We start from the raw sequence: 22,359 nt of genomic DNA, 5'->3' as shown, positions 1-22,359 counted from the left end.
GGACCGTAACGAGATTGGTGATAGGGAAAAACAGTCAGACGTTCCACCAGTGACGAAGGACGAGGTCAAGAAAGCACTAGAAACTATGAAAAGGGGGAAATCAGCTGGAGAGGATCAGATAACTACAGATTTGCTGAAGGACGGGGGGGATATCGTGCTAGAAAAACTGGCCACTCTGTATACGCAGTGCCTGGTGTCATCGACGGTGCCGGAACCATGGAAGAATGCAAACATTATCCTCATTCACAAGAAAGGGGACCCTAAGGACATAAAAATTACAGACCAATCAGCTTACTGTCTGTTACGTATAAGGTATTTACTAAGGTAATCGCTAATAGAATCAGGACAACCTTAGACTGCAATCAAGCAAAGGATCAAGCAGGGTTTCGGAAACGGTACTCTACTATCGATCATATCCATACCATCAATCAGGTGATAGAAAAATGCTCGGAATATAACCAGCCCTTATACATAGCATTCATTGATTACGAAAAAGCATTTGACTCAGTTGAAACCTCGGCGGTGATGCAGGCATTGCGAAATCAGGGGGTAGACGAGCCATACGTGAAAGTGCTGGAAGATATATATAGTGGCTGCACAGCAACCATAGTCCTGCATAAAGAAAGCAACAAAATTTTCATAAAGAAAGGTGTTAGGCAAGGAGACACAATCTCCCCAGTACTATTCACAGCTTGTTTAGAGGGAGTATTCAGAGACTTGGAATGGGAGCAGTTAGGGATAAGGGTAGATGGAGAATACTTCAGTAATGTGTGATTTGCTGATGACATTGCCTTGCTAAGCAACTCGGGGGATGAACTGCAAATAATGATTGATAACCTAGACAGAAAAAGTAGAAAGGTAGGCTTGAAAATCAATATGAAGAAGACTAAGGTAATGTTCAACAGCCTCGGGAAGGAACAGCAGTTTACATTAGGTAGCGAAATACTGGAAGTAGTAGGCGAATATGTCTACTTAGGACAGGTAGTAACCGCAGATCCGGACCATGAAAAGGAAATAACAAGAAGAATAAGATTGGGATGGAGCGCATTTGGCAAGCACTCGCAAATTATGACTAGCAGCTTACCGGTATCGCTCAAGAGGAAAGTATACAAGAGTTGCGTCTTGCCTGTACTCGGCTATGGCGCTGAAACGTGGAGGCTAACCAAGAGAGTTCTACTTAAGTTGAGGACAACCCAGAGGGCTATAGAACGAAAAATGGTAGGGGTAACATTAAGAGATAGAAAGCGTGCAGAGTGGGTCAGAGAAATAACTCATGTTACCGACATTCTAGTGGAAATTAAGAAGAAGAAATGGACATGGGCAGGACATGTAGTGCGAAGAGAGGATAACCGATGGTCGCTGAGGGTAACAAACTGGATTCCAAGGGAAGGAAAGCGTAGCAGGGGGCGGCAGAAAGTTAGGTGGGCGGATGAGATTAAGAAGTTCGCAGGGATCAAGTGGATGCAGCTAGCACAAAACCGGGTTAAGTGGAGAAATATGGGAGAGGCCTTCGCCCTGCAGTGGGTATAATCAGGCTGCTGCTGATGATGATGATGATGAAAGCCCTCACTAATCGCAGAAGCAAAATCGTGAATGTTTACTTCGGAGTCAGCTTTGCTTGAAACTGCCGCTCTCGTGACACCTTTCTTCTCCCTACTAGGGACATCTCCCCATTCAAGCTCCTCTGCTAAGCCACACGTTTTTTGCCCATAGATAGAAGCAAGTGCACTGATGGCTTAAGCTGGGAGAGGCTGGTCGTGGCAGGACAATCCCAACAATCTTCCACTTTTATTTTCTGGCTTGCGCAGTTGCCGATTCTTGGCTTTCTCAATAATAGCACGCTTGAAACACCAATGTAAGACTGAAACTGGGCTTATCGGTGACCTCTGAAATCTCTTTAATCTTAGATAAATCAATGAAAAATATTGTGTGCTCCTATCAAAGGCAACCTATACAAGTGGTTAGTTTTTATGAAATAAATCTGGATGCTTCATGAAATTTGGAGCCCTTAGGCTATTCCAATACGTAAGCATACAGCAATACATCACCAGCAAGCTGAACTTGAAGAAAAGGTTATTGACAATATACATGAACATGGTTTGACTTATCAGCTCATCTCATGACTAGTAAATGCAAAACTATCACACTAATAAGAGCAAAGGTCAAGCAGGTTCTATCAGCATTATGTACTAGACTTGTGCATCATGCAGCAGAAACTACAAGCTCAAAAACGATGAAAACAACGGCTGCCCGAAAAGGATGCAAAATTTAGCTTTAGACTGCTTTCAATACGCAGCTGGCATTCATATAACGAAATCCTTGCAACATGTACAGTCTGACGGTTCATGTTTCAAAACAATAAGCAGCCTTCCAGGTTTCATAACAATTGCACATCCACTTGCTCATTCCCGGCACACAGCTATTCAGCACAGTTGCTGCGGCTTACAACACAATGCCCGAGCTCCATATCAGCTTTTAAAAGGTTAACACACACACAGAAGAGACCACTTTCAGCACATTTCTACTGATATCTCATTTGCCTCACAAATTTCAAGAAACATGCATGCGTGTCACCTCTGCCCTGTCTAATGCTTGCCACCAAAAGAAAAAGCAGATGTAGATAATTGAATGCCAAGACTGAGTATTTACATGCACCACGACGACATAACAGCGTTAAAAAATATTACAGTAAAGTTTGTGCACGATTTTTAAGTGAACATTTTCATACAGCAGCAAGGAAGATTTACTACAGCACTGCTACCCGTAAAAGCAAGCAAGGATTACCAAGGTACTCAACATGTGAGAAGACTGGTATTCAAGCAGGCAGCGGTTTCATTGCCTATCACTGAAAGCTGTTCCACTCACGCTGGTTACCATCACTACGCTGACATATAGAAAGATAAACAGTGCATGCTCAACGAAACAGGACATCCCCTCTCCCCACCCTCTTCCGCCAGCTACTGTGGTTTTGACAAGCGCAAACAGTCACGCAGAGCACGAACTGGTCATCGGCTCGTAGCAGTGTGCAAATGTGCAGTCTCAGTGAAAAGTTTGTAGCCCACTACTACCGTAAAACCACAACGCAGCCCTAGATTCAACGATTGCAGCGCCGCCCTCCACCGACATCGCCCTCAAGCTTTGACAGCCTGTACGCCCCTACAATCATAAGGAAGCCGCCTCAAAAATGAGTGGCTCCAGGTCACCACGATCGCGGACTCAGCTGAAACCTCTAACCTCGAGGAAAACAGCCAACTCAACGCCGGCGGTGTTTCTGTTTGCACCTCTCTTCCTTTCGCGACCGCGTCCGGCTGCCTTGTATAAACCGTGCTGTTTACGAGATCGTGCGTGCCAAGGCGCCTGCCCCGCCTACTTGATTGGCTCGTGCGCTTTTCTCGAAATAGAAAAATATCGCCGCTCCCACGTGCTGCCCAGCGCTCGAAAGGGATTTCGGCCCAAAATAGCGACGCCCGGACTAAATGCACAAACCTATTTCGTTCGTAACCCTGCCGCTTCAGATAATCGTGCAAGTGGAGCGAGTTCCCGTTATTCCGCACCAGACGTTCGCGGAACGACGAGCTAGATCCCACGTCGGCGAAGATTCTTTTCGAAGCCCGACTACTGCTCTCGTCCCTAACATTCATTCAGCAAAATCTCGCAAAACTCCAGGAAAAAAAAAAAATGTATTACCATCCGAACCGAAATGGGCTTTGAGCGGATCACCCTGGAGGTGTAACCGCAGCACGCAGTTCCTGAATGTCTTTCAGCACCAGCCAGTGGAGTAGGAAACACTAAGCACTTTCGATCGGCATCTGTTATAATCGGAAGACTAAAGCAGTACGAAAAGATCGTGCTTGAGAGCGTTGCAGCCGGCGCAGTGCTTCCAATCATCGGCTGTACGAGGCGCTCGCGAGAGTACACCGGTGGAGCCACACGCTGTCCCCTGAAGGGCTTCGTCGCATTTCTCACGTGCACAACACTCCCTCGAACTGTTTCGCGCGAATCACGGCACGATCGGCCGGAAAGATGCAGGAAGTTTTCGAAACGCAAAGGTCCGTAATAGGCTTAGTACCGGCCAGCATTTAGGCCTAAATCAACATGGCCGCTCATAGCCTGTCATGTAATTCCCTTGTAGTTGATCCGCGCGCAGCATGCAATCCGTGCAACTTACCGAGCAGAAGGAGCTTGAGCTCCCGCCGGGCATCACGCTTATCCTTTCGTAGTTGTCGCTCGATCTCTTGATTGATTCTTCTCTGTTCTTTCGCTTCTTCACTAATGCAACACGCCATCATGATCGCGGACTCCTCTGAACACCCGCCGTCCAGTTTGTCACTCCGACGACTCCGTGGTGCCGCACTCACAATTGGCGTTCGCCGGACAATCCACAAAGTGCTCCAGCCTTTCGGAGAAATGAGGAAAACAAAGAAAAAAAACAAACCCTAGTTCTGAACACCTCGTCACAGATACCCAATCAACCCTCACCGCCGTACTCTCAAGCTTCCTTTACTCCTCTGGGTGTGGTGATAGCCGAGAAATTTGCGTGAGTCCCCCCGTTGTCCGCCAAACGACTAACTCCTTTGCCGCATGTCGATTACTTCACCCAACACTAAAAGTGGCCGCATAAATCAATTAGCTGCCAATGCAGGCTTATGCAAGAAGACGTACCTGCTTAAAGGTTTCCTAATCCAATTTCTACAGAAAGAAAGCACATCATCACAGGGAGTTCACGCAACTGAGCCAACAGCCACTGCCAGAATGCCTTGCAAAGCATCATGGGACAGAGGTCGTGTCTGAAAAGGTCACGTGACTCTACGACTCTACCACGTGATTGTCCATGTGTGCCGGCCGGCTTGTCTGCGTGTAATCCATTTAAAAAACAGCGAAAGATTGTTTTCTTTCGACACCAGATGTTGAAAACTGCTACACGGCTTTTGTAAGAGCATCCGAAGCCACTACTTAGCAGGGCGATGCGTATGTGCACGCCAAAAAGGCATTTTAACCCAGCGTTTGTAAATCACTTTCGCGCCGGATTTGAATCTGTACTGACGGTGGGCTGCGCGTAAACAAATGTTATGTGACGGAAGTTCCCGGAGCTGCCAGTGTAATGCATAAAGCCTGTGTGTATACGTATGCACACTCCCTTCCGTTCGTGCAAACATGCTCGCTACTAGTATCCTGTTGCTAAAAGTGTTTTTTTTTTTTTTTTTTTTTTTTTTTTATGTATGCGGTTTACGCTTTTGCGACGGTACGCTGCTTTCCAATTGTGCACCGAGAAAAACACTGTATGCAGCCTAGCTGTATTTTCTGGTGCCGAGAAACGTGACAGGCAAGTAGTTTTTTAGAGATTCATTAGCCAGTTGGATGCCAAAATGACTGTCATTTATGATAAGAAAGCACGTCTTTCAGTTTGAGAAACGCGTCTCCTTTTCGTGTTACTTTTTGGTTCCCGTCGTGTGTCGCAATTAGACGTGATGTGCCTTTTTCACGAAAATTTTGTTGCATTTTCAGCGACTTGCTATACTTTGCCGCACGTCTCATATATGGTTACAAATTCATCTCTTCACTAAATAATTAAGCATTGTGCAGAGTTAATCAAAGCTGAGCAGAAACGCTACCTTCGTGGAAAAGCTTTGCTTTAGCCGAGCGAGCTACAAATGCAGTGTGGAAAAACGAGCTGCCTTCTAGATGCCATATATATGGCACCTTTTGTGACATGAAGCTTTTTTTTTTTTTTTTTAAGTCGATATTTATTGCCTCAGGGCATCAGTAGGGCATGAGATGAAGGATGAATAAATGATTAAATGAATGGGAAAAGGTTGGCTGATTTTATGAAGTCCAGAAGTGAGCGATGATGAGGTCCCTGCGTCCAAGTGACGTATGAGGCAGGATTGGTTGCTGAAAGGCCAGCTCAGGTGCCGGATTCGTGTTGGCTTGAGTGCTGGGCAGTCCCAAAGCAAGTGGTGGATGTCGGCCTCGACATCTTCGTTGTTACAGATCGGGCATCCTGGGCGAGGATATAAGTGTTGTACTTGCCAGGTTTTGGCAAGAGGTCCTGACAAACACAATTTTGAAAAGGATTTCGCCAGACTTCAATGTGAAATCGAATGCATGCACATTATGTATTTTCCATCATATGCACCTAATTAAATATATACGTGAATTTACTTAGCTATTTGTTATTCTAACAAGACATATTTCTTGCAGTAAAACAGTTCTTGTGAGCATAATGGCTGAGACAGTAGAAAGAGATAAGACTAGCTTCGCATGCTCGTCAGGCTCAATAATGGCCTTTACATTTAGACCTGTGTCTTCTACCGTTAGGAGCTTACTAATATATGATCTAACGAGAAGACATTCGACAGACCTGTCTGGTTGGGAAGCTTAAGAGAAAGGTGAATAACATCAACCTAGTTCATTTGCAGAAAAACATGACGTTTTGGAACCGGCTCAGTGCCTTTCTTATGGTATGACTATGGGCGAGGTGCAACTTGGCTTTTTAAGCCCCCGTGTGGACGACCACCAGGTCAGTGGATGGGAACCATGGATGTAAGAAGGGAAAAGGGTCCCTCCTGCCTGCTGAATGTGCCACGACTCCAGTAGAAACCTCCCACACTGGTCGTGGCGCATTCAGCAGACAGGAGGGAATGTTAATCACTCCCTGGTGACCCTCTTCCCTTCTTTAATCCACTGTTTGCATCCACTAGCCTGGAGGTTGTCCACATGGGGGCCAATATGCGCCTCACCTGTTGTCACACCATGAAGAAAAAATCGAGCCGGTTCCGAAATGTTGTGTTCTTTTGTAAAAGTACTTGGTTGGCAGTATTCGCATATCTCTTAAATTATACGACCTAATATTTATGCAAACTGTGCACACAGTACTCAAAAATGGTTTTGCATTAAGGGAACTGAATGGGTTTCTGGCTGTGAACCAAAAATAAATGTAGTTCTAGCAAGTGGTACTTTATTCTGTGAACCAAAATTACGGTCATTAAGAAAGCACCTGGCAGGCACCATCGTGATGGCATTGTTCTATCATGAAGAGGTTTAATTTTGCTGCTCCTAAAGCAGGACTCCAAACAGTCAGTCGCTTGGCCCTGATAAGGTGTCGAACAAGCTTTTGATGTGGTTATAACAGTTTTTAAATGTGCCAATAAATTTGATTTTTCAAATTACTCTCCCATACCTATCACATGTTCTGCATGTAAAATTTTAAGGGCCCATACTATCTAAATATCTTGCAGAATACATTGATAATAATGACTCTTTTCTCGTGGTAAGCAGCATGGCTTCCATAGTGGTCTCTTGAGAGAAGCAGAACTTTTTGACATTACGCTTTTGCTGCAGCCGTAAACTCTAAAAAACAAATTTGTGATGATAGATCTGTCTAAGGCATTCACTAGAGTGTGTCATGTCAAATTCTTAGGCAGACTGGAAGAGTTTGGTATAGATATGCAAACTATTAATTGGATTTATGCTTATCTAATTAGCAGAAAACAGTTTGTAGTAATTGATGAATGCTCATAGATTTCATCAGTACCCTCTGCAGTTCTGCTAAGGTGTGTTCTGGGTCCTATATTATAAAGGGCATACACCTTCAGGTCAGAGCACAATTATTTACTAATTATTTCTTATTTTGTTCTGTAAAAAGACTTGTAGGACAATAAAAATGCTTAAGCACAGCTGTTTTCCTGCAAACAGCCAATGTTCGTTACTCTTGTCAGAAAAAAGTATGGGTTGTGTTCCTTGGCAGAAAGAAAATATAAACCTTACTGCCAATCTTTGAGCATGTTCATATTTGTATGAGATATCTTGGATTGGAAATCGAAATTATGTTGGCTTATTTCAGTTGTCCTTACTATCGAAATTTTTTCCTTGGGCTGCTCTAGAAATATATTGTACATGGTCACTTCAGGCAAAATCGTGAGGAATAGTAATACCTAAATATTTTAATTCATTGAAGCACTTTATTTCATTTTTAATATGTATTGGAGCACTATGCCTTTTTATAAATTCAATTCAGGTTCCAGCTTGTACTTGCAGCCACCAGGAATACTGTCATATTACTACTAACCACCCCTTTTCGATTATGTCTTATGTGCTGTAGGGCCCGTGGCGCGCCGCGCATTCGAAGGCCGCGCCACTTCCCAATACTCCCTGCGCGGTGCCTGTTTCCCTCTCCCCGCTCGCTCGGTGATAACCGGTCCCGCGCGAGGGGGCTATAAAAGAAGGCACGCGCCGCCGTCTCGGTCTCTCTTCGTTCCTGCTTCGCGCCTGGCGCTTCTCCACGGAAGACGACCCGCAGGCTGCAGCCCCCCGGACGACGACCTAGCACCGCCTTCGACGACCCCTGTGAGATTAAAGATGTTTGTTACACGGCCCGCTGTGTATTTGTCGTGCGCATCCCTCGGGCAGAGGAATCGCCCACAATGCCTAGAGTTGATGTCTACAAATTTTCATTTCTGTCTAAAACAGTTATAGAATGGAATAACCTTGTTCAATGCATATTCGATAAAACTTGTCCACTAGAAACTTTTGAAAACAACTTGGAAGTTTTCTGTATTGACTGAATGTACCCTTTGCTCCTTGTAACAGCTCAGAAGTGCTAAAAGCTTATGTGAACATATCATAAGTGTTCTGTTTGAAACGGCCCCGGGTGCACAAGGACACGAGATAGTATAGCAAATAGAAAACTTGCTAAATTTGCTGGCCAGCATTAAGCTTATGCTAGATCAGACAATATGCTAAAGTGGTTGGAGCCAGCGACACCTTATAAGCAAAAAAGAAAAAATGGATACAGACTTCCGCATTTTCGTTTTGAATGCTCCAGTGGCTGATTGGAGAGTACACTGGTGTCACTGATGAGCGGCTTAAGGATTGAAGTAGGAAATCATTGCAGACACACATTTGCAGAAAACACGGTTGTCATGTCTCAAGAAGCTATGTCAAGGCACTTGCTTTACGAATATCTCAAATGCACACTAAAGTGCATCGTTCAAGTCCTTTAGACAAATGTGTGCACGCCTGTGCACTGTTCATCCAAATGAATTGCTTACAATTTGGCCTGTTGCAGAACTCTTGAAAGGAAATTTTTATGGGAACCCTTTGGAAGGCAGGCGTGTGAAAGCAGAACTAAAGGGTACCTTCAGTATTTCCCAAATGTCTGCATTACATTAATGGATTACATTGTCTTTTCACTTTCAAACCATAGTGGCTATAGTATCACTTCAATAAAAATGCACGAAAAATTTTTGATTGTCTTTAGGTCATTCTGGCTGACTGAATAGCAATTATCAGCATTCTGCCACCTTTTGCAGTATCCTTAATCCTGCCGTGTCACAAGGTTTATTCGAACTTGCACATTAATGATTGTGTTACATGTACAATTGCATAAATTGTTCGTGAAATGGGTGCATTTGTCTTTATCAAGAATGCATAGTCTAAATGGTATACTGACTGCTGTTTTAATAAAAATCACCCTAAACACAATGACCTGTAATGTTTGTTATGCAGGTAGGAAAAGGAAGCATGTGCAACATATAACTGCAGTTGAGGTGAAAGTTTTCGCCTGGGAGTAAAACTGGATTCCTAGCTTTAACTGGAATAAACTGGTTCTGGTTGAAAAGCAATTGGTCACCTAAATTTGAGCATAACTGGGAAGCATCTCGTTCCATTTAGGTGCCAAAGCAGCAATAAACGGTCTCACTTGAGGCTTGTACGAAAATTGGTACATGTAGGAGTCAGCCTACCACGTGTGCACTATATGCTGTAAAGTAGGAGTTTCGATGGTTCCATTTAGCACATGTACTGTACTCGGAAAAATAGTTCCACATTGCAATAGCATAAAGATGAATGTGAGGAGGAATATGTCATTTTGCAAAAGCTTTAGAATACCCGACTACTGTGGAGTACCCGGGTTCGATCCCGACCACCGGCGGCTGCGTTTGGATGTTTCATGTGCTATGCATTGTCAGCGCGCGTTAAAAATCGCCAGGTGATCGAAATTACTCTGTAGTCCTCCACTATGGCACCCCTTTCTCTCTATCCACTTTCGCTCCAACCTTCCTCCCTTGCCTTATAGCACGAGTCGTACAATTGTGACATTATTTATTGTGACATTATTTATTTATTTATTTACATAAGCTTTGCAATTAATAACTTCGTACTGCAAGATATGTTTTTCTGTCATGGTTTCCTGGCTTCTGCACTTTCAGAAATTTTGCATTGTGCAAAATTGCTCATATGAATACATATGGAGTATAATATAGTTTAGCTTTCTCTGATAGGGGGAATTAATTCAAAATTTCATACTATGAATTTGTTCTTTTAAATGTAAATCTTACAGGTTGTACTTGGCTTAGTATGGCTGGTGAGTCTATAGGAATAGAGCTCGTTGTGCATAATCATGCAGTTTCTTGAATTAGACATCAAATACCTGAAGCTTTTAAAGTACACTGACATTTCAAACCGTCAAAAAAACTTTCAACTGTGAAACTGCTGTACCAGCAGCTACTGGTGGAATTCATCCACCATAAATCTAGATCCAAAAGAGTTGGCTGAAAAATTCATTTAGTTGAAGCAAACCCTTACATACGAGCAATGGAAAAAGAAGTTTAATAGCAAACCACTCAACCCTGATATAAGTCCAGTGAGTGCCTACTTCCACAAATAGAAAACCAACCGGCTTCCTGCTGGCGCCATGCAGCACGTGGATCCCAGCGCAATCAGTTTGCGTCCTACTAGAATCATTCGAGTCATGACAAATTTTTACGTGCGTTGTGAAATACAGTAGAATCTCATTGATACTTTCCCAGTTCATATGAATTCTCGTTTCATACGCTAAAAAATTCAGGATCACTTTATTGTATAAAGTGGTGAGAGGCGAAATCCTTTCTCGCTGCAACTGCTACGAATTACCTCGAGATCATTTGTGGTTGGCCCCACAGACTGGTGGCGGCACCCGCCAGTACCAGCCATCGCAATTGCTCAGTCGATAGAGTAATTGCGACGGCTGCTACTGGGTGCCACCACCAGTCGTGCGGTGAGCAGTTGTGATTAATGATGGATAATTATTTAACTAATCATTGTTTTATTGTAAAATTTGGTAGGTATGTTCATTATTACCACCTACCACTCCTGATCATTAGTTCGGCCTCATTGGTGTTGCTTAGGCGTCGCAAAATGCGGACACTTCTGTTCACAGACTCTTCCGTTCACAGACACTTTTTTTCATGGACACTTCCGTTCACGGGCACGAACGATGAGGCATAAGGGTACGGACACACTGGCGGGAGAACGCGCGCGGCGCGCCGCCAGCGGCAGGACGCCCGCGCGGCAGAGAGGCCACATCGGATTCGCGCGGCGGTCGCCGCGGAGGTCACGTGACAACGCTGATCTCTCCTTGTGTTCGACTGCTTGAGCTGATCGGCTGATCTGCGGTTCTTTTTTCGGCCGTAGACCGCATTCCAGCTTCTCGTTGTCCTTCGTCATCTACCGCGACGATCGTGTTTGCTCCGCAGCACACCGCTCGAGCATTCTAAATACGTTTACTGCTCTGTTCACATTTTCCCCGACGTGAATGTTCAGCGGGCGCTCACGCATGAAAACAACTCGCCTGCGAGATCGAATGCTTTGCCGATGATCGCTCATCGGTTGATTTTTGCGTAAAAGGGGAATAACCAAACAGTCTCAAGCAAGTATTCCATTATTCTCTCACTGAGGCTAAGTTTTCAACACGGAGGCACAAAAGAATGCTCGCTTCGTCGTTCATGACACGGAGCGCTTGATCGTAGTCTCACCGCCTGAGCCGCGGGTAGTTAACTTCGGTAGTAGGCACGAGATGGCGACACTGACGCGCACGTCGCAGAGCCGGACGTCTCTCATTGGCCCTTCCGACTCGCGGCACGCGGCAGGCCGCCGAAAATGGCTCCTCGACCCATTCGGCGCGCGGCAGGTCTACCCGCCGCCGCGGCAGGTTTTACCCGGCAAGCTGCTTGCCGCCGGCGGCCTGCCGCGCGCGTCTTCCCGCTAGTGTGTCCCTACCCTAACTTTCGCCTCAAAATCACGGGCTGTGAAAGATATCTTCTATAGAGGTACACTATTTTTCTCTCGGTTAATATGCTCCCGGATAACACGAATTCCCGGCAACTATGTTCAAAATTTCAATAAACTGTGGTCGTACTATAACAGGTTTTGCGATCAACCGTACATGTGCTAATGAGCGCTCGCGACATGAAAAGCTATCGGCGGTGCTCACCTGCCATCTCTTCTGCAGTGCCTAGGTGCAATGGGGCAAAGCGTCAAAGAACATACCAGGCGCCTGTTCCCGCAGAAACATGACTTCATGGGGACAAACGCGGTGGTTTCTTTGCGGTGCCTTGAGGGCATAGGGGTGAACCATTTGACTACTATTCGCTTACGAGCTGGCCCGGTTTGGGTGACGCAGAATGTGCAAATATGCGCCAACTGTAAGCCTGGCTTCTCCACATGGTAAAAAGGGGTGAAGCATCCAGAAGCAAGCAAGTGATCCCGGTTCGTCATTGTTTTCTATGAACCGGATTTGTTAACAAATCTCTTGCGCACTGAGGATAATGTAAACGTGGACTGAATTCTGTAAACGCTAAAAAAAAAAGCTGCGCATACTTGATGTCTTTAAACGCTAGCCTATACATTTATGCAGTGAAATTCTCAATTCTAAATGCTTTTGTACCTCATTCAGCACTTAATTTTTTCAAAATCAGGCAGTTCGGATCATACATTTTCCCAGATGATGCGCTTTTTTTTTTTATTAAAAAAAAAAGTATCATCAAGGTTTTACTGTATATGGCACTATAAATACTGGGTTTTAGCATAGCGGTGACGTGTGCCGACGCTCTCTCCCTCGAGTGCTGGGCTTGGCCAGCGTTTGCACACACACGCACATACACACATGGCGACACATGTAGATTGAGCACGTTGGAGCATGCCCGCGGGAGGAAGCGCTGGGCGGCCGATTGCACAGCGCTGAAATGTCCGAAATGCTCGCTGCTCTGACTGATGTTCTTGCATTCGCTGCATTACGCTGCATTACGCTGCGGCCGCCTCTGCCACTGTGCATGCACTGGATGTATCCTGAAGAATGCGCTTGACAAGTCAAAGCATAGAACATGAACCATGGTGGTGCATGAATTCAATGTTGCAAAACTGATTAAGCCAAACATAGGAGTTCTTTCAAAAATGAACAAGATTTCACCCTTGTCATGAAGAACACATGTAAAGAAATGTTCACATAAGTTGGCTGGGCACTGCACGAAGTTAATTTGGCTTACATGGTTGCGTGCACTACTACCACCTCAGATGCTGAGTGAACACGTGGCCTATGCAGCAACAACCACAGGTGACGTTACCAAGTTCGGCATGTTTATATGAGGAACTCATGCCATGAAATAAAAGGTATCGGTATTAGGATACATGTTTAAAGAACGGCAGTTGCTAACTATTGGTCATGGTATGTGGCGCATGTACTCTGCTGAACAGTTGACCAAATCATTATTGAATTTGACCATACAAGCCATATTTGTCAAAATTCTTAAGCTTGTAATTTAGTCTCATGCTTAGCTTTCTAGCTTAGGTAACCAGAAAAGATATATTTTTATGTTTACTTAAAGCTTACTAGAGGCAAACAGCAATACAAAAAAGGTGCACCTATATAATAAATTACAAAAAAGGTGCAGATAAATTACTTTTCGGAAACTAATACTAGTTTATTTTCTGCACGAAAGAGTGTCTGCGCCACCAAGAATAAAATTGCTAGTTCCTAAATTCATCTCTTATTAATTAGTATGCATGAAAATTGATGTTTAACATATTTTTGTCACCTGTGCAGCTCGGTTATGAGCCAATTCATAGAGATTGAAGGACTGAAAACAAAGTCGCTTTGCCCAACGACTGCTGTATTACAGACAGAGGGCACCACCACACTGTTGTATGAATCTGTGGGAGACTTTATTCATGCAAGCGCACTGCACTTCTCATGAATGATCATACCATTCGCAAGATCAGGCACACAGATCCAGATTAAGAAAAATTGGGGCCCTGGGCCAGAGCGCAGGCAACCCCCCTCCCTCCCCCACCTATACACACATTTTTGGTGGTGCCTCCTCAGTTCCATATTATAATTCTACAATATACCTCATCTCATTTTAACTACACTAAACTAAAAAAAGAACAAAGTGTGAACATTAGTGCGAGAGCGATGCATTAGTTTGGCGGCACACAGAACACAACCTTAGCCATTAACGCTCAGGCAAGGAAGTAACGAATAACAAGGATAGACCGAGACTCGCTCTGACACAGCTTAGTTTTCTCTCCCAAAGCAGGAGAAAAGGAGTGATGGAACTATTTGAGATGTATGGCAACGGTGATTGTGGAAAAAGATTTTTCTCATTATCTCATCTCTATTGTTCCCGTTCCATTTTTTAGACATTGCTCACTGCCACAGGAAACCATAACCAGGGCTGGGCAAGATACTTCAGAAAAGTATCTTCGATACCGATACTCAATACCCTGACAAATTGTATTTTCGATGCCGATACAAGAAACAGAAGCGAAATCGAATTTCGATACAGATACTCGGTACTGTATCGTCGATACTTCGACACATCACTGAAATCCCAACCTAATAAAAGTGGCAATACGCTTAGCGACATCAGGAAATTTTATCGTGCTTTCTGGAATCGTTATAGCGTAGTTTTTCTGAAAGGGCTTAAATGAATACGCCAGCACGGAATTATTGAAGCTCATCCGTTTGGGCAGCTGTACTTGTCAGAACTTCGCATTCAATTGAAGCCAGGGTTGCAATGAAGCGATTGCTTTCACAAGCAACCTAGCGAAAAAATTTTTTAAACTTATGCTGTTCATGCGAACCAACCTATGAGCACTTGGCTATGCATACAAATACATCTGAATTTTGTTTCTGTTTATTCTGTTGATTTTCATTTCATACTACACGTTACTTACTCGGTGACCCCTGCGTAAATTTATTTGTGCTAAAAGGTGCAACCTGCGTGCGTTTCGAGAACTGAGCAGTTATATTACCATTAGTGTGATAACAAACTGGTGAAGCTCTGCAGATTGTTAGAAACTAGAATTAAAACAAGAAATATAAAATGGCTGAACAGTATTTAGTGGGCGCGATGTGGGCGTTCTAAAAGCAACGGAAATGAGAAAAGCCTTTCTTTATACGCACACGAGCACATTGCAGTGTTGCATTAGATGAAGATGCCTTTTATCAGCGTCTAAGAGTGAGCCATAGCAGCGTTGACTCAAGCATCTTGGAGGAAGTTAGGAAACTCGAGGTTCACTAGCATCGCTGGAGAACTATGACTAGTTATAGATAAAATATAGAAGTATTTTTTTAACAAAAAGTGGCTAATATGGTGCCAATTCGCACATTTCAAAAAGTTTTTTTTTTTTTTTTTTTTTTAAGGTAGAAATGCCTTTACAAGCTTTACTCAAATGTATTTTGCAAAAAAAGTGTTTGACAACGTATAATTTGTTATTCGAACTATACTGAAAAATTGCATTCATAGCTTTCATGTCGTGCATTTCATAAAATGTTAGAGGTAATATTATTGCCAGAAAAAAAATCTAGTGGAAGCCTCTTCCTTCTGCAGTTACAAAGAATGGATTTGTTTTAAGTCAAATGCAGTAACTGTAAGAATGGCGGTTAAGCGACTGCATCATGGCAGACTGATGCCTTAATTGAAGCTTGTGTTCTTGCCGGCACGCGGAGCCCAAGGGTTTGGGGAAGGGTCGTGCATAAGTTACTGCGTGCGACAGGACACTGAGGACGCTGCTTGACGGGAATCAGATGACAAGGCGAGGGGGAGGGGGGGTGGTAGCAAAGGGTGGGCAAAGCGGCTACGGGTGCAGCTGTGCTTGATTCCTGCTGCGTGTTCGCCTTGCAATTCCGCTTTATTCAATCTTTCTGTGCGTCTGTTAACGGCTTAACTGCTTTGTGGTACGCACCCGGTGCTCAAAAGTGCAGCACCTCGTGAGCGCCTACTGACTATTGCCTCCTTCAGTTTTAAAGAAAGGGGATCTGGAAATGTGGTTGATGCTGAGGGGCCAGGACATTTGTAGGGAACTCATGCGGTTCTACAAGCCGAGCTGTCTCAGGGCCTGGAGCTGTCTGAGCGAGCGTCATCAACCCAAAATCTCACAGCAGTTTCAATATTTTAGGTTTTCTTTAGTATAGAGTATCTTCAAAATACACGATACTTTAAAAATGTATTTTCGATACCGATGCTTCGATACTTTCATTTCCAGCACACGATACCTAATACCGATACACAAATTGTATCTAAAGATAGTATCGAAGATACATGTATTTTTGATACTGCCCATGACTGACCATAACAAACTCCCCTCAAGATCACCTCAAAACAAAGGGTACTCTCAGAGTCGTGGAGAATTCCTGTTTTTTGCAGCTCAACAAGGTCTTCCCAAAAGGTAAACAAAGTCAGAATAAACTGGTGCCTAGTCTCATCGTTCTAGTTTTCTCTCTTTATATGTGTTGCTAGAGGTTCCATTAATTTTAGTTTCATATATGAATAAAGGTTAGAATAAACGGGCCCCCTCCTCATACCCTCAGAGATGAGGCCCATCTTAATGGCCATTGCCATGCATGCCGTGAACAAAGAATCACAGCCATGGCCCTGGCAGATGGTAGTTGGCAGGTGACACCAACTCAGGCCTCTTCTTTCATATAGTGAAGTGAGATGGAAATCAAACCTCCAGAATCCTTAGGCAATGAGTAAGGAATGCTACTCCTAAGCCATGCAGGCCTGTCCATACAGCTTGGTTGAAGTGGGGGTTTTATAGGTACCCATACAGGTTGTCTTTCATATAATTTGGTATATTTTCTTATGACTGTATGCTAACAAATATATGCAGTATAATAGAGGCACGAATTGAGGAATTAGCAGTTAAGCGAGTAGCAAACTGTGTGTAAGGAAACACCCTCGAGACGACCCTCAAGGCAGAACTTTTGACCTCTCAATTTTTTTTAATGGAAGTTTTATGTAACGACTTTATAGCTATCACGTTGTACACGAAACGATGGGGCCATTTGAGGGTGAAATACAAGAGAAAGCATGCTTGTTTTAAACCACCTCTGTTCTTCATTAACACGACTTTCAACTTATGCCATACCAAGTCCTCATGGAAGTGACCAACCTTAGGACAAAACTGACATGCATTCACTGCCCTCGTATAGAGGTAGTTCCCAATTTGCTGCAAGGACACATAGAGCCCTGCGAAATCTTCGATTCAAGGACGCTAGCAAAACAGGCTGCTTCTAAGGTCGGCCCGGAGCCGACATCTTATGTACCAACTAGCTCAACTTTCCGTATTACTACATCTCAAGTTTACCAGACAAGAGTTTGCTGAATAAATCAAATTTTCTTCTCATCTTGGCGCTTACTGCACACAGACCTTTACATTTTAAACATCTGCAAAATATGCGAGTTTGGAGAGCAGTAAACTGTTCATAAAACAAAAAAATACACAACTTTCAAGTTTTGTACGTTGCATGGATGGGTTGCATATATATTTTCTTTCTTCATACACCTTGTTTCAAATGCTGTAGTCATCATCAGGTCGAATGCTTTGTTTACAAAAATTGTCAGAAGCTGGTAATTTAATTCTGCCATCTATGACAGATTACATTCATTTTGAAGCAGGGAGATACCATATTTCTAATGATAACTAACTTGCATACAACACCACTTGGCTCTTTTCACCATAATACGACTAGTCGAACCTCGATACAACGAAGTCCTACTCGCAGCCAAAAATTTTGTTAAATCGCGATTTTCGTTACGTTGAGGTATGTTTTAGCTGCCCAAATGAAGCAACAGGTTCGTCGAAAACTGCTGGGAACATGTAAATTACGAATTCAGGAAATAAGCAAGAAATTCTAGCAGCGCTAACAAGGGCACCGAAAGTTATTTTGTATATCCGGAGCACATAATTAGTGATAGCAAACGGACGCGAACGCATAAATTTTCGCTTGCGCAAAGAGCAAGCGCAGTGCCTAGTACTCAAAGCCGCTGCCAAATGTTGTCAATGGTATCATTATCATCCAAAGTTTGCAAAAGAAAAAAACACAAGATAGAGTTAGTCCCTAGATCAAGGGACTTTAACGGGGATGCTGAACTAGATTTAGTAGTATGTCCGCATTGCCCATGCCGGTGCAGCAATCTTTGCTCGGGCTTCACGTACGCGTACCATATTTATTTGCACAAGAGCCCACCTCCCACTTTTGCCACTGAGAACTTGGGGGGAAAAAAAGACGCATCGTTAGCGCGTTCCCCCTTATCGCGCCGCCGCAGTTGTGTATTTCCTTGGCAGCGCACCAAGGTGCTGCGCAGCCAGAACATCACGGTGTGTCACTTGGGATTAGGCATTAGCTCTAGTAGTATTTTGAAGGGGGGGGGGGGGGGGGGGGTAACTTGGTTGAGTGCCAGCGGCCTTGAGAGGAGTGCCTGCGGCGGCTCCGTTGCGCAAGCCTGGTTTTCAAGCACAAAATTCGCTTTATCAAGCAGGGGGTGGGCGCCGTCCGCCGTCCGCTACCACAAAATCATTAGAATGTGTGATAGCAGCAAGCGCCTTTTGAAGTGAACAATGCTAAGAGCGGCGTCATGATTGCGGCTGACTGCGTGCTTTCTTTGATGATTGATGGCTGGGATATGGAGGACTTCCAACATTTTAATGGCAAATTCGAGTGGGAGAGCAGACGAACTCGAGAGCACTTCGAACGTGCTCTCAGACAAGCGGGTGCCCTCAAGTGGGAGAGCAGGAGTAGAATCACTAACTTCCAATGGTAGAGGAGGAGGGCTTTTCCTCCGCTGAGAGCACCCTTGTGCACTTCCGGCTGCTCCCTCTTCTAAAGCGAGAGTAGAGGAAGTCACATGGCAAAAAGCGTTATATCCGCGCCATCTTTTTTCTTCTCTCTGGACTCTGGAGTCGGCGATGCTCAAAATGGCAGCTGCAAAGCGTCGGCGAGCGGAAATCAATCATTGCTCATGTGCTGTATGCATGTTTTAGAGTCACTGCTGACGTCGAAAGGGCCAAAGGAGGAAGATCGCCGCGCTGCGAGAACAAAGGCATACAAAACAAGCGGTTCTACACGAAGCGATGGCCTCTCCTCGGGTTGCAACTGCCGCCACTGCGGGCAAGCGGAGAATGCTGGGGAGAGAACTGCAGTCACATGGTCGTGGCGCTCTGCTCTCGACACGTAGAGAACGTTCCCATGGGAGGACAGTTACACCCTCGCTCCGCATGCTCTGTACTGCTCGGCGCCTTTGCTCTCGTCCCCCCAACCAAATGCGCCATAAGAGTGTTGAAGAGCAGCAAGCAGACCCCCGAATTTTCCATTTTTTATTCAGTTGGCCCACAGAATTCTAATGTCAGTTTATCCAGCATTTAATGGTTGCGCTGAGTGCTGGCAGCAAAACAATACCATCAGAGCAGACACAGTTTATTTACTACACGGGACACTGGTACACAATGATGCTTTTGTCTTCAGAGACGGAGACCATGCGGCTGCCCATGGGGTTGTACTTGGCACACCACACCTGGTCTGAATGCTGAGAGAAGGAGTGCACACAGTCCTTGGCTGGGAGGTCCCACACCTTCACTGTCCGGTCCGATGAGCTGCAAGGCATGTTGGTTATTTACTTGCTCCTCTAAGCTGACCTAAACTTTACACTATTTCAGAAGTATGGACATCAGTTTTTAAGCAGTGTGTTTTCTCCTTCGGGTGACGTGCAAGATGTTAAGTACATATGGATCATCGCGTGAAATATGCCCATGCCTGGTAAGTTACTTATACAGTAAGAGCTCGTTAATTTGAACTTCGATAATTCGAACTATACTACTTGGTACGGCTGAGCTCCATAGAGGTATGTGCACAAAAAAAGGCAATTAATTCAAACACGAGTTGGTTCTGCTGCAAATAATTCGAACCACCCATGCGACCTGGCACCCGGCAACTATGGGCAAAGAAACATCCCACAATAGGACAGCACAGTTATGAGGCTGTGCACGAAAACCAAAATGGGGACAGAAAATAGTAAAATCATGGCAGAATGGGTAAAGCCTAACCCATGACCGGCACGGCGGGCGGCGGCGCCGGAGAGTACGGGGTTGGTGGCCGTGGTGGAGGCTGCTTGCCGTTACTGCTGCGTGACCTCCGGGACTTGCAATCAGTGCTCACTAATTCAGCCCCTGTTAATTTGGAAATAGATATTTTTGTTGGTGCAGTCCCAGCTGACACGGAGGTAAGGCTAGGCATCGAATGGGTGCCACCGGTCAAGCCGTGTCTGCATACAATTGCATGACACAGCGATTGTAATTGTAAGAATAGCATTCCTCAAACATGAACTAAAATGTTGTGCAGTTGACCGACACCCCTGACGTGCGTGCAACATCAAGTTTGACGACAGCAAACCCATGCTGAAGTTTGCTCCGCGACGCCAGCAGTCGGTTTCTGAGGGAGCAGAAAGAAGCGACATTTCCTACTCGCAGCTGTGCCCACGCAGCACATGGCTGACTTGCTGCCAAGAAATACACTGTGGAATGCGACAGCGCGAAACAAAGGGAAGTGCTTAAGCTTTTTTTTTTCTTTTTTTCAGATTCTCGGCAGTAAAAAGGGAACGAGTTCACTACACGAGTAAATACGGCAAATCTGCCATAACACAAGTAGTTCCTGTCAGTTTTTTCGAGGCCATTCGACAATTCTAACATTTTTTTCCGGTCCCGCGAAGTTCGAATCAACGAGCTTTTACTGTAACTGAATCTACTTCACGTTTACATCCTGATTTTAACGGTGCACGACTGTTGCATTTAAAAATTCTCTACATTAAATGGTCAGTCATATTACAAGTATAAAACCGTGGTTAATTAGACGTTACCCAGCTACGCATCTAATCTGATGGGCAAGTTTGCATGTTAGGAAAAAAGGTGGCACACGTGGCTTAGCAAAGTTGAATATTCAGCAGGTTTCCCGGCAGGCAAACACCTCCCAGGTTTAAAGGAACAATAAAGGGAAACATCAACAGAATAAGCAGCTACATGCACCAAAATTACGAATTACTCTTCAGGAACATGACCAACATTTTGTGTGGCTTTTTTTGTTGTTGTTCTAGGCAAAAAGGAAACTACATTGCTGAGAAAATTGCAAAAGAATGCCCTATTTCCTCAGCCATTCATATTCCCCTTGTAACACAGGTATACCAGTCATTTTTATGACAAGCACAGTGGTGGAACTGGCGACTGGCCTCTTGTAGCAGCTTTTGTAGCAGCAGGAATCTGTTTGTTGCAGAAATTTCAAGTTTTGTAGCAGGAAAAATGGCATTTTGTAGCAGAAATAAAAACGTTTTGTAGCAAAATTTCAAATCTGAGATGGTTAATAAAGAAGGCTCATTTTATTTTTGGAACCCAATTGCTCAGATGTTTATAACGACCATAGCCATGCAAAAACAAGCTTCAAGCTCAAATGCAGTCTAAAGTGTTGTTCTTTCCTTAAAAAGCTCTAAATTAGGCAAACAGGGAGTTTTTCTAAAAACAAAGCAGTTTTTATTCAGAGGGAAGGCATAACAAGATATGCAACTACACTATAAACACTGTAGTCTTGGAAAGAAGGTAGTTAGCTGTCTTAGTATAAAAACTCTCTGTAGAAATTCAGAACTTCCGCTTCTTAAACCTGCAACTTCAAGGCACTATTTCTTCTCTTGTCTTGATGACTCCAGCTTGGACAGTGCCGCTGCGAGCCTTTCCTGTCCATTCTTCAGAAGGGCTTGTCCACTCTCAATGTCTGCAAACCTTTTAGACTTGACACCTTTTGAGAAAAGCAGCTCAGCATTGGTGCTCATATTCCTGGCCAGCCTGATTTCTTCCTGTACCTTTTTGTGATTCTGACCTCTTTTCTGGGTGTCCTTATGCTGTACATCAGGGTAACGTTGAGCGCATATGCTTTTCTCATTGCAATGATAACGTCCAAGGGTACTTACTGACCGTATGTGGAGCTGCAAATATATTGAGTGCCTTTTGTTTTTTAATAACGTTGTTTATTACCTCAGGGCATAATGGAATATGTAAAAAAATTTAAAGGGGTATTAAATGAAAGAAAAAAGATTGGCAGTTCTAATAAAGTTCAAGAGAGAGCGATGATAAGGCCCTTCCGTCCAAGCAATATACGAAGGTGAGTTGTTCCGCGAAAGGCCCACTGCCGTCAGGTGCCGAATTCTCGTCGGCTTCAGTACCGGGCAAACCCACAAGTGGTGAATATTTGCCTCATAATTTTGTGACTTGCAGACAGGA

At 44.3% G+C, this 22,359-nt stretch overlaps 2 protein-coding genes and 1 long non-coding RNA gene across 5 annotated transcripts in view; 1 reads left to right on the top strand and 2 right to left on the bottom strand.

Moving 5' to 3' along the window:
* The window catches only part of LOC146184942 (guanine nucleotide-binding protein G(q) subunit alpha), a 56,161-nt gene extending 51,380 nt beyond the window's left edge, over positions 1-4,781 (bottom strand). The window contains exons 1-2 of one of the 3 annotated variants that reach the window (XM_084605916.1): positions 4,663-4,781; positions 4,169-4,396 (exon numbers count right to left, since the gene is read on the bottom strand). In XM_084605916.1, coding sequence (XP_084462042.1) covers positions 4,169-4,289 — 121 coding nt within the window. In that variant the 5' untranslated portion in view covers positions 4,290-4,396; positions 4,663-4,781. Of the gene's footprint in view, positions 1-4,168 lie in introns of all 3 variants that reach the window. The other 2 variants (XM_084605917.1, XM_084605915.1) reach the window with 2 other exon arrangements.
* A 52-nt stretch (positions 4,782-4,833) lies between these two features.
* On the top strand, positions 4,834-8,373 carry LOC146184941 (uncharacterized). The gene is made up of 2 exons (XR_014707766.1): positions 4,834-5,118; positions 8,102-8,373. It is a non-coding gene; the product is annotated as an uncharacterized LOC146184941 (long non-coding RNA).
* Positions 8,374-19,500: 11,127 nt separating this feature from the next.
* The window catches only part of LOC146184939 (uncharacterized), a 29,955-nt gene continuing 27,096 nt past the window's right edge, over positions 19,501-22,359 (bottom strand). The window contains exon 10 of the mRNA XM_084605914.1: positions 19,501-19,692. Within this exon, the coding sequence (XP_084462040.1) occupies positions 19,524-19,692 (169 nt within the window). The 3' untranslated portion in view covers positions 19,501-19,523. The remainder of the gene's footprint in view (positions 19,693-22,359) is intronic.

Source organism: Amblyomma maculatum, chromosome 6, assembly GCF_055883805.1.
Source record: "Amblyomma maculatum isolate TAMU_Amacu chromosome 6, ASM5588380v1, whole genome shotgun sequence".
NCBI classification, from domain to species: domain Eukaryota; kingdom Metazoa; phylum Arthropoda; class Arachnida; order Ixodida; family Ixodidae; genus Amblyomma; species Amblyomma maculatum.
The sequence above is the reverse complement of the archived record's forward strand: the minus strand, read 5'-3'. Positions and strand labels throughout refer to the sequence as shown.